The sequence below is a fragment of the Mus pahari genome, chromosome 2, assembly GCF_900095145.1.
Source record: "Mus pahari chromosome 2, PAHARI_EIJ_v1.1, whole genome shotgun sequence".
In the NCBI taxonomy this organism is placed as follows: Eukaryota; Metazoa; Chordata; class Mammalia; order Rodentia; family Muridae; genus Mus; species Mus pahari.
In genome coordinates, this window is record NC_034591.1 from 114,103,688 (window position 1) to 114,116,483 (window position 12,796).

Sequence of the window (12,796 nt, forward strand, 5' to 3'; positions counted from 1 at the left end):
CCCGCTCAGCCAGTTTCAAAGAATTAGTAAACACAGAGCTACATACCCACGTCCTACGGTTTCTGTGGCGCTGACGTTGTCATTTCCTTCGATCCAAAAGCTCCCCCAAATGGGGCAGAAACGTGAGAGGAAGCCCTGGATCCTGCCTGCCTCCCTACCCACGACGGTAGCTCCGGTACCTTCAGAATCGAGTTTCATAAGACACTTAGGTGTAACTCGGTTTCACAAACCGAGCCTCCCACGGTTGACACACCACTGACATCAGCCACTCTGCCGAGGGACACCTCCCCAACACACTCTTTCCCGTCAGGGAGAACGGAGCCAGGTTCTCTCCGGTAGATTTTCTCAGAAAAAGAGTTCTAAAATGGGGCAGCCTGGACTCCCACGGTGCTTCCTGAGAGGTGAGCCAACTTTGAATCCAGGCACGAATTGCACCCAAGGCTGTTTGAGGAAAACCTTTTTACTCAGGTCTACTCACTGGCTCACGAACAGGTTCAACAGGAAGAGTCAGAAGGCAGCCGGGCTGTGTTTTCCTTTGCGTCCATTCCCACACACATAAAACCAGGGCTCCACTTGAAACCTGATCTCTGCGAGCCGCCACCTCCCCCTCTTATCACTTGCGAATGGGAAATGCTAGGCTGACTCCATTCAGCCTTGCCCAGAGCGCAGAGCAAGCTGGCGCCCCGGCAAAGGAGAAACCCTACTTAAAACTGAAGGGCTTCTAGTTATTTACAGAGAATCGGAAATAATTACATGGCAACTGGTTTTGCAGAAGACGTTATGGGAGACAGGCAGGGGTTTGTGTGTGTGTGTGTGTGTGTGTGTGTGTGTGTGTGTGTGTGTGTGTGTGTGTGTGTGTGTGTGAAGAGCTCCCTTCTCTCCTCCCCCCCACAAACCCCTCCCCCATCTTAAAAGTTTATGCAAAGAGTGCTTTTAGTTACTCGACAGAACAGTGTGAAGGTGGCCTGGGATTGCTAATAACTTGGACTCTGGGTAGAATGTAGAGGGAGTAAGTGGGCCATGAAACTTCAGCTTGAGAAAAGCTGGGATGCAATTCAAAGGACATTATTAGTCCCTGTCCATGTGCATGTTTGTTTGTTTGTTTTGTTTTGTTTTTTTTGCCTGAGTTCTCATGCTTTCTGGAAGTCAGTCCTCAACATTTATTCTCAAATTCAAATTAAAATATAATTCAAAGTAAAAATAATACTTATTTCTCAAAATTCTGGGGAAGTTGGCATAAAATGAATGCCAGTCTGTCTGTTCAGAGCCCAGATCACTGTCTGTCATCTGGGGAATCCTTGAGAAATTCCATGTTCCTATCAGTGCGATCCTATCAACGATTACAGTGGCTACAAATACTTTTTATTGTAGCTGCGCTTGATCTAGCTGGTGGTTAGATGTAAGATAGTGTTGTTTGATAGGTCGGTTTTTCTTTTCATGAAGTGCGTACCATCGTTCTTCCAGTACACTTTTCAAGGGTTTCTGAGTGCTTGTTTTGGGGGGGGTGGGGGAAGGGGGAGGATGAGGGTCTGGAAGGGCCAATGGAGGGAGGTGGATGTTGTTGAAAGGTGCACTGATGTTTGAGATCTAACAGACTACCAACTGTGGATTTCAACCAGGATACAGGCGCTTCTCTTGTCCCAGTGTGTAACCACAAAGAATAAACCAGAACTGGCCAAACTCTTGGAGATTTCAGTCCAATGAAAAGGGGAGAGGGAGATTGGCTAGGGAGGTATCCAAGACAACAAGGACTCTTCACCTCCGAGAAATGACAAAGGTGCCAAAGGGATCCTGATTGTGAGGAGAAGATTCGGGATTAAAAGGAGGCAAAATGGAAGCAGTTTTACACTACAGATTTACCACCTCTTGGATGTAGTTGTCAGGCATGGAATGTGTCATTTGAGTTAAAACAGCAAAGCATTTGCATGTGTGCGTGCGTGCATGCGTGCACACAAACCTACTCGCAATTTTCCTACCAAAACAGAAAAAAAAAAAAAAAACTTGCCCAACTTAAAATGCTAATCCCGAAGACTTTAAAGAAAGGAAGACAGGAAGAAAAGGGACTGGATTTGTTTTCAATAGCGTTCAGAATATGGAAAGGACATGCTTTCTAAAGCTGGCTCGAGTTAGTGTTCATTGTCGGTGTGCTCTTAGTGGAAACCATGCGTTGGAGAATCTGTCGTTTTACTGATGCTGCTGGCTGTAAAAGGGAAAGAACTGAAGTGTGAAAGGAAGCCTATCGACTAAGTCTTCCTGATGTCTCTTTATTCTGGACTCTCGTTTGCAATGATTAGTTGTCCCTTTGGAACCAACAGATGGAAGCAAGACAGAGGCGAGCAGGCAGGGTCTTGAGTTACTTTGATATTACAAAAGTAAAGGAATGGATAAAATTTGGAAGGAGGGGGAGTCAAGGAAGATATAGTCCAGAAATCACAGCAGGAAGACATATCTCAAGGTCATTCATCATCTGTCTTCAGACGAGGAAGAGTCCAGGGTCTAAACGCCAAGGTAGGGAACCGTGGTAGGTAGCAAGCATCAAATACTGTTGGAAAGTAAACTCGTGGGTAAAAACATCACATACACACGAAGCTTTCTTCCTGTTCAGACACAAAGGCATCTGAAGGCTCTAGGAAAAAAAAAAAACTTGCTACATTATGACACATCATTCAGAGAAAGGCGTGTCTTAAACATTTAAGGCATTTTTGTTGATACCAATCATTATTCAGTCAGATCCCACCCAGGTATAAGCCCTTGAAAAACTAGCCGAAGTCACCTCTGCCATCTTTCCACCTGAACTTGGGGCTGGCGAGATGAAATCTGCACTGCCTGTTCTTCCAGAGGACCTGAGGAGTTCAGTTCCCAGCACCCAGAGGGCAGCTCACAACTGTAATACTAGTTCCAGGTGGTTTGACCTCTTCTGACCTCCAGAGGCACCAAGCACACTTGTGGAACACAGACACACATGCAAGCAAAAACTCACCCACAAACATAAATAAGTAAAAACCTTAAAGCAAAACAAAACAGTCTGATATTTTGAAGGGGTGGGAGCCCTGCAGGACTTTTAGGAAATAGGTCTGATGGATTCCAGACCAGGCTGGCCTTGAACATAGAGATTTACCTGCCTCTGCCACCAAGTGCTGGGATTAAACGCATGCACTACTGAGCCTGTCTCAACAGTAATTTTTAATACCTCTTATGGGCAATGTCCTGTGATTGTTGCTGAGCTGTGAGCAGGTCCCATCCCTTATGGCTTGCACACACAGGACTGCCCTGCCTGACTGGGATTACAATTGGACCCACTATTCAGGAGCTGTGCTTAGCTTTCCTAAGCCTCAGTTTCCTCTTTGGTTAAACGGGCCAATGATGCCTGCCTCCAAAGGTTATCCAAATACAAGTTTATGTTTGTAGGGTACTTGGCCCAGAGCCTGGCTCTGAATATCCATCAGTGAGTGGTTGAGCTAATGTGTTGTGAAGGGCAGGCTTGCTGAACACTTGACTAATTGTTACTAAACAGCAGCCACTTAAGAGCAGAAACAAAGCTAGCAGTAGCTATCTGCCTCCACATCTTCTTTCCACAGAGGAAACAGCTCAGTTATTCTGTTGACATAGCTGTGTCCTCCACCAGGCCTCCAGTTCTCAATTTCTATGACCATACTGGGCTGGGAGCATGGAACTCATGGGTGGTTCCCTGGTGCATCCTGGGCCGGGAGTATGGGTCTCATGGGTGGTTTCCTGACATAGCCTATAGGTAGGAAATCTGTTCCTCTGTCCCGTACCTGGCAGTCACAGAGGAATAGAGAAACAGAAGGGTGGGGCATCAGCCTGTCCCACAGACAGACTGGGCAACAAGCTCCCTTCTGTCTGGAGTAGCCAGGAAAAAGGAATGTGCCCTGACGAGCAGAGGAATGCTGGAGAACGTGCTGGGTAGGGCGAGGGGATTGCTGGAGGATCATAAGACCCCTCTCCCCCTTCATGGGGAGCACTTTGGACAGAAAGGATCCAGTTCTCTTTTACATCATGACAAACGGCAACTACACATCACCCAGGTCTGACAGTAAGGTGGGTGGGACAGGAAAAGATATCACAAGGAGTTGGGACTTTTCATTGCTCCCGTACTATAGGTTAATCATTTAACTACAAATTCCAATGGAAATGACTAAATTCAGGATAGTCACAACCAAGGTACATCAAACAATGAGTCACTCGGGGAGGGTGATTCCCCAATATCCCATGATGCGAAGCAAAACAAACCAGATAGCACTAACATATTCTGAGGGTTATATCTGATGAATAAAGACTTTGCTAATGCCTTCTGGGGTACCAAAAGCCATGTGCACCGAGTCTTCCTGACAACTAGACATGGAAGCGCCGTCTGAAGCTAAATCCCATCCAGGAGAAAACAAAGACTCATAGACAAGACACCCAGGCAGCAGGGATGGATCCGGGATTCACATGCAACCACCACAGTCAGGATCCAAAACGCCAGCCTAGCATCATAGCACATCACTTCTTTTTTTTTTTTTTTTTTTTTTTTTTTGAGTCAGGGAGGAATCTATAGCAACATTTGTTGTATCTTTAACAGGAAGAGGAAGAGGAGGAAGAGGAGGAGGAAGGGGGAGGGGAGGAGGAGGAAGAGGAGGAGGAGGAGGAGAAAAGAAAGGGAAAGAGTAATATTCATTTATACTTCAGATTAAAAAGAACAGAGAAGGCAATTATGGCAGCCATTTTGTGGAATAGGACCAAGTCCCTTGAAATGGGGCTTGATTTCACAGCCAAGGCTAGTCTTAGACCCATGTTGATCCTCCTGCCTCAGCTTCCCAAGCACTGGGATTACATATGTGCCCTGTGACCTGCATATCCCTCAACTTCAATTACTAGTGGTTTGCAGCTGAGGGCAACTGAACTGTTCCCCACCTCCACCCCACCTCCAGGCCATCTGGTGGTGGGAGGGGACTTGGCTAGTGATCACATGGGAAGTGAGGATGCTGCCAGGACAAAGTGCAGACACTGTGCCCTGTACTACTATGCTCAGGAGAGTCCCATACTTCATAGGAGCTAGTGATCCAGTCGGGGCTGAGAAACGCCGAGTTAGGGGGCAGTATTTTGTGTTCTTTCTATGTTCTGAGAGGTAGGATATGTAAATAAAGATGTTTTTGCTCTATTATAGTAAGTATCAGAATTCTGATTCTTTCACATAGATAATACTTTTAGAATCAACATGGTTGCTAAGGTACTTTTCTAAATATAAACGTTACCTATTACCTGCTAGAGAGACTTAACTATTCCAGACTAAAGAGGTCCTGCGTGCCCAACAGTCTCAGTTGTGGTAAAAACACTTTTATAAGAGATCCCAACAGAACATTCTCAGAATCTGAAAACTGTTTTTCTTCAGGCGTGATTTCATAGCCATACATATATAAAAATGCCACATCTCACCTATAATTGGTTAAATATGTTGGCTATTTTTGCAAATAGGTTTAGATGAAAAAGTTCTGGTTATTTAAAAAATGTGTCATATAAAAACTAGATATCTAAAATGACATCATCTCACCGAAGTTTCTCCTGAGGCCAAGTCTCCACCCAGGGCTGAGGGGTTGGCCTCTTTCCTGTTACAACTTGCATGGGGGCACATGGGCATGCATGTCAGACAACCAGGCCTGGCATGGTGCTGTTCCCAGGTGTCGCTACAGATGACCAGGTACTCTATGAATCTGTTTATGGTTTCTGTCTCTGTGTTTGTGACTGTCTCTCTCCCTGTTCCCACACCCAGCCCCCAGAACTCACTGTTTCTCAGTCTGACTTCAAATTTGCTCTGAATCTAAGGATGGCTTTGAATTTCTGATTTTCATACCTCTATATCCTGAGCACTGGGATCAAAGAGTTTATATGGTGCTAGGAATCGAACTTAAGACCTCATACATGTCAAGCACCCTGTCAACTCAAGGCAAACACCTGAGCTACAAACTCCAACTCTACATGTCATTTTTCTTTGTGTGTGACAATTCTACCATTGGTTAAGTCCTAGGTATAGCAAGTAAGAGGGTGGCCATGGGTATGAGGTGGTGCCCTCTGTGCAGAGCTATTTCCTCTTCTGCAGAGAACACCTGCCATTCTTATGTAAGAAATCCTTTCATTCTTAAAGATGTGGTCAGTAGTCTCCTTTGAACATTCACCTTCCCTCCTTCCTGTGAGCGAAGAACAAACCACCGTGTTCTTTGCGAGCATTTCATCATTCAGGTCTTAGCTTAAATGTCACTTCCCTGAACACACCAAATGTCCCTCCCCATCCCATGCCTGATCTTCCATCTCAACAGAATTGTACCAGAGGCAATTCAGAGTCTACAATGATATGATTTTCTTGTTTCCACCAACCATCTCTCTAGAATATTTTCAGAGAAACAGATAAGTTAGCAGCCACAATTACTTCCTCCAGAGTATATTTTTGCATTTCTTTTTGGTAACAAAACCACTTGAGTTATAGCTTTGGCCATAGCCTACCAGCATGAAGACAATGCTTCCTAGCTTCCTTGCAATGAAACGGGGACTTCCTGAAGGAGAAAGGGCTTGCTCTACAATGCCTTTCACCTTCTTTAACTACACTCAACTGAATCTTGGAAAGTCCTCATCACACAATTTCAACCCCTAACTGGAATTAAGCACCAAGGTGGCGAGAGATGTCCTACTGTGCAGGGAAGTATGGAGTGTAGGGGGACACATTTCACTCTGCACAATGTCCTTTAGCCCACTGGATGCCTACAACACCGAGAGGTAAGAACGGAGGGAGAATCCTCCGAGCTTGACAGATGAGAAAATGAGGGGGCAGAGAGGCTAAGTGGCAGTTCCAAGTCCCAGCTGGTCAGTGGGAACACAGAACTGGTTCTCATTTCAAACCCATGGGATAGGATTGGCGGTCTCCTCCCACTGGCTCTGCAGGTTTAAACAGTCAGATTGATTATTGGTGTGACTGAAGCTTCATTACCCACTTTCCAAACAGGATGGACTGGTCCTCTGGCCACATTTTGTAATCCAGTGTTTCTCTTCCACCCCAGTCAGTGTGTTGCATTGATGCAGACAGCACTCTTCCTGGTCTCCTAGCATTAACCTACTCTGGGATAGAGGGGCCTTCTCTGAGGTCCAGGGCGACGAGCTGGCAGCGGAAAGAGCAAGGTGAAGTTGAAACAGTCAGTGATGTCTTAGATTAGACAGATAATCAAGCTGCTGCCTTTGGGTACAGGACTGAGTGCTGCTATAACAGTGGAACAGAAGGACTCTGTGTGTATTGCTTAACATCCGCCTCCAGGCACGAGGAAATTCCAACAGTTTTTTTTTTTTTTTTTTAAATCAGTTAACTGAAGGCCAAGAGTGAAGATATTCACAGAAAGGATCTCTTATCATGCTATGAAGTAATAAGGTACTAATCTTGAAAGGCATTTCATCAGGATGGTCTAGGAGATACATAGAGTGGCAGTGCCCTATTGGTCCCACCTCTGCTCTCTTACAGGCCCAGTTTTCCAGACGAAGTCCTTGCTGTCAAGCCAGAGGTCATGACATATGCACTAATGCCTTACTTGCCCACGGACAGACTGTCTAGTTTCTTGTGAAAGACATTTTTTTCTCTCTCTCTCAAAATGCTGAACGAGGGACTAGAGAGATGGCTCAGGGGACAAGCACTGGCTGCTCTTCAGGGTCATGAGTTCAGTTCTAAGCTACCACATGGTACCTCACAACCACCTGGAATTGGATCCAATGCCCTCTTCTGATGTATCAGCGACAGTGTACTCATACACATTAAATAAATAAATAAATAAACAAGTCTTTTAAAGCCATGCTATAAAAGTACTAAAAGCCTAAGAAGAGAGGCTGGCTCAGTTGGTAGGGTACCTGCCTTGTGCGCATAAAGCCTTGGGGTTGAACCTCAGCCTCATTTAAACAGGGCCCAGCCGTGCACACTTGTAACCCCAGTTGAAGACTGAAGAATCAAAAATTCAAGATTTCTTGGCTATACAGCAAGTTCAAGACTGGTCGGGGGGTACATGAGAACCTGTCATAAAGTCATTAATGGTTTTTCTTCTCACGGATTGCAAGCACATCTTCATGCATTACTGGTAACACACAGAGTAGGAAAGGGTTTACCAGTAGGGACTAGGGACTGAAAACGGGGACTTCCAATATCCCAGGATTGCTTTGCAATATTCTTCCCTGTCGGTATAAAAATACTTTACATGCTCTCTTTAATTGTTTGCCTCCCTCCCTCCCAAGGAATGATCTGGTGATAGCTGTTTATCAGGTATGGGGCAGAATATAATCTCATCCAGTTCTCACACCCTCCCCTTCAGCTAGTGGGATTACAGTTGTGCGAGATCAGGAAGACACCTTTAAAGAGATGAAAACTGTACCCAGGATCACACGGCAAATAAGGTCTGGGGATATAGCTCAGTGGGAGAGTTGCTTGCTACGCCTGCTGGAGTCCCTGGGGTTGGAGACTCGACATGGCAAAAATACTCACAGATAACCATACAAACACACACACCTCCACACACAGAACAAAGATCACAGAGACAAGACATCAGAGCCAAGGTGGAGGACGTCCCCTCAACTCTTGGGCTGTGTCATGGTGCTTCATGGATGGAAAACCACTTGGACCCCTGCCCAACCCCAAGATTGGCAAAAACTTTAAGCTAGAGCAAATGAAGAATGCTTGCTAGTGCCCTGGTAGTAAGTCAAACATGGCCCCCAACATTAAGAGGCAATAATTAGCAGACATTATCTAGAAGGGCTAGCAGGCTTTTACCAACAGGCCTTAAACAACCCCTTTTAAAGCCAGCCTTTGGCATGAGTCTCTGATTCTTGGTCTGTCTCTCTCCTGGTTTGCTTTTCCATCAACAAGGTAGGCACATGGCCATTCATTTGTTGGCATTACCTCGGTTCTTTCCTGGGCATTGGAGAATTTGCTGCCTGCCCGGATGCTGAAGCATGAGCCTTCTTTTGTGTGGGTGCTCACAACCCTTTAAACTATGCATCCTTTTAATGAGTGTAAGCTGGCCAGGAAAGGACCTTGCAGAACACGCTCCTGTCCCCCGGCTCAAATCAGCAGGTTACAGAAAGCAAGATCCTCCATCAGATTTCAACAAACGAAAGCAGGGTGCAAACCACAGCCCAGAGTGGACCCCTGGAATGACGGAGGAGAGGAGGGCAAGCAACCAACACCACAAGGAGAGAGCTAACATCCTGTCAGAAGTGAGAGGTCCGATGTTGAAACCGGAAGAGGAAAGCTGAAGCCTGATAACAGGACATGGCTGCCGAGCCTGGTCTAGACTCCGGACCGAAGAAGAAGCCGGCCTGATTGTGATCGGTGTGAAGCAGTGGGTACCGGCTTTTACGAAGCTGTGAATGTGAGGGAAGGCTTTCGAGTCAGAGTCAGGAGCACTAGAGAGGAAATGAAGCTCAGCGTTTGCTGTGAAGATCTGACGCACCGTGGGGCTGCTTGTTTTTGTTTCTTTATGCACTGCAAACACACATTTATTAAGGAGATGGGAGAAAGAACTCTGAGAGTGGAAGGAATGCTAAGATTGCCTCTTTTATTTTTTCTTTAGAAAACATTCCAATGTTGTGAGAGTTTCGGGACTTCTCAGGCCATGCTAGGTGATTATAGATTGACTTGTGAATTGACCTAGGTTCATTTTGCACACAAGTTTAATAAAACCTAACAAGACTCTCGTGTGTTCTTTACTTAAAAAGGTAAAATTCAGGACAGGCTAATGGGCAGGAACATAGGACTACGTTTGAGCTATGCCTTAAGAAACTATGAGTGGCAGTGGCTTGGCTGGGACTCTTTATTATGTCCGGTACCCCGAGCCCACTGCCCCACCCACAGTGGAAGCTGTAATGTCTGTCAAAAGAATTGGTAGTTAGGTGTGGTGGCTCACACCTGTAATCTTGAAGTTGGGTGGAGGGTGGACAGGAGAATCGTGAGAGAGAATCTGTTACAAAGATTATGTATTTCCACATAATGGAACTTGGCGAAGTTTTAAAGGTGGCAGGAGGGTTGGGGAAGCAGCACTTGCCTGGCTTTTGCAAGCCCCCCCTCCCCCCCGGATCTGATCCACAGCATTCCTTACTCCAGTGTTGCTCACAGGTCTGACAGAAACTGCCAGACAGCTGATGACAAGCACGGGAGGATGTGGTGGTTGGAGGCCGCCTTGTTGCTTTTGTTAATGCTTCTCTAACAAAGCAGCCCCATAGCCTGGCTAGTCTTGCCCAGCAGGGCTGGATGAAAAGGGGAAGGGAAGCCATGCTCTGCTCAACGCCACCTTTCCTAATATCCGTGTTAATGTCACAACCATGGAGTGGGGACAGGAAAGCTACTCGGTTTCCATAACTTAAGGAAGATTGTGAGCATTGCTCGATGGTAGAAGTCTTGGAGGACACAGCATGCTTAGATTCCAGGGTTGCTTTATGAAGAACAGAGCAGGAGACAGGTGGACGTGTAAGCGTTATTTTTGACCGTGATGCTGGGTTGTGATAAGGCAGGTGAGTTAACCATAGTTTGTTATTAAGAGGCCACTGGTTCACTCCTACAGCCTGCAGGGATGGCGGCAGAGAGTAAGAAGGAAGAGTGGGAGCCTCACCCAGAACAGTGTGAGTAGGTTTTTATCTCACTGTACATGGGGAGACCAACGGCCACTGGAGGGTAATCAATACAGATTCATCAAATCATAATAGGTGACACTGTGCATCTTCTGCACATATACTTGAGTTGAGGATAGAAGTTTCATAAATAAGTTTCTTACCCTTACTTTAATTTTTTTTTTTGAGATAGTGTTTCATATAGCCTAAGCTGGCCTCTAACTCAGAACATAATTGAGTACGACCTTAGCTTCTGATTCTCTTATTTCTGCCTCTCAATTACCAGGATTGCAATGATATAATGATAAACAGTAACTTTTTTTCGCTTTGGAAAATCCAAATCTGATAGATTCTGGCCCTTTAACCCATTACTTTTTCTTTTCTTTTCAGAAAGCAGCTATATTTGCTATAAATGACAGTGAAAATGAAGATAAGCAAAAATAGCTGTGATTGCTTATAACCATTTCATTGGGAAATAATCACCACAAAAACTTTGGATTTAAGCCAAAGTATAGGGGCTATAAACCAGACTGCAGTTAGCATCACTGTTTAGGTGACTGCCTGGGGACAGACAGGCAGATACGGCCAGGTGTGATGGCGTATGCAGTCCTAACACTTGGGAGGTAGAGGAAGAAGGATCAGTTCATGCCACACAAGAGTCTGTCTCGACGAACAAGTGAAAAGCTGGCCCTTGCAGAACTGGGTATGTTGCGCATAAATGAGTCATTTTGAAAGGTTACACTGAACGTGAGTAGCCTCCGTACCATTGCTTCACCTAGCAAAGTTCACTACCCGAGAGTGTTCAAGGTGCCTCGGAAAGCGATGCTGTCAGTTCTAGCACATTTAGGGTCCTTAAGTGTCTGCAGAGGCTCACACTTACTTTCCGGGGCTTCACCTTGTCCTGTAAGTCATACTGGCCGATTCCTTTGTAGCTGATCCCAAGCCACCATGGAAGTCCCTGCTTATCCTAAAAAGATAGAAAATACACGAGACCCAAGATCTGTTAAGTCTTCTAGATGAGAAGTGCTGTTTATTAACTTTTCTTTAAAAAAATACCAACAAGCCAATATAAATCTGTGTTGGTAAGCAGACCTATACTGAGAAACCCAACATTAAAATATTTTCTTAGGGTCTTTTTAAATCACCCAAAAGACTAAAGCATTCCTGTTTTGATTAAATCATTGGAGAGAATATAAAAACAATTGAATTCAACCAAGAATTAATTCAGTTCAAAGTTAGTTATGACTTTTAAAGAAGACCTTTGTTCTCTCAGCTAAATCACCAGCTATAAAGGTTGGAAAGTTTCCAAGGGATTATCAGGAGAAAAACAGAGGTTCTGAGCCCCATGCTCAGATCACAATTCACAATGAACAGAGGAGAAGTAAGAATACCTTTTAGGGAAATGGGCAACTCCCACCAGCATGAATAATCAGTCTGAGATACGTGTGAAGAGCAGATATATATGATATTCTATTATAAATATAGTATGTCCTTCTAAGTTTGTATATTGGGCTTTTATTTCCAATAGAAAGAATGTATTGACCAAGGGAAACATTTAGGGCTAGGTATGAGTGTATATGCAAAGCAAAATCAGTGAGAATTAAGATTAAATTTGAGTACATTTTTAGCACAGTCATCCTCAATACAAAAGTGTACATTATCTGATTTCCCTATATCTGCAATGGCAAAGATTTCAACATTGTCATGACATCAAAAGTCACTGAAGAGCTTATCAGTTATGAAATTATGCTTCTCTCAAACAAAATTCCCTTTATCTACGCTGCATTCTCTACCATCAAAGTATTTCTTAGCCAGCTTCTTCCTGTTTATCAGCACAAGAAGACAAAGCACACTGATGAGGGCAAGATAATGCAACACTTGCAAAATCTTCAGCATTTCCCATGGATGCATGCATAAACATCAAGGCTGACATGACTGTCACATGGAGGAGTGAGCAAATGAAGAGCTAGGAGCGTTCAAGAGGCAAATAATGGGAAACAAAAATCACTAAGGGTAGATAATGAGGATGGCCTAGAATGGCAGGTGGCCTCAGTGGTATAGTATGGACTTAGCATGCCAAGGGTCCTAGCTTCAATACCCAGCATGCAAGTGGAGCAGGGAGGAAGGGAGGGAGACAGGGAGGGAGGGAGAGGGAGAGGGAGAGGGAGAG

At 45.0% G+C, this 12,796-nt stretch overlaps 1 protein-coding gene across 3 annotated transcripts in view; it reads right to left on the bottom strand.

Moving 5' to 3' along the window:
* The window catches only part of Frmd4b (FERM domain containing 4B), a 191,469-nt gene that overhangs the window by 25,362 nt on the left and 153,311 nt on the right, over window positions 1-12,796 (bottom strand). For all 3 annotated transcript variants that reach the window (XM_021190022.2, XM_021190025.2, XM_029534273.1), the window contains exon 11: window positions 11,507-11,593. In XM_021190022.2, coding sequence (XP_021045681.1) covers window positions 11,507-11,593 — 87 coding nt within the window. The remainder of the gene's footprint in view (window positions 1-11,506; window positions 11,594-12,796) is intronic.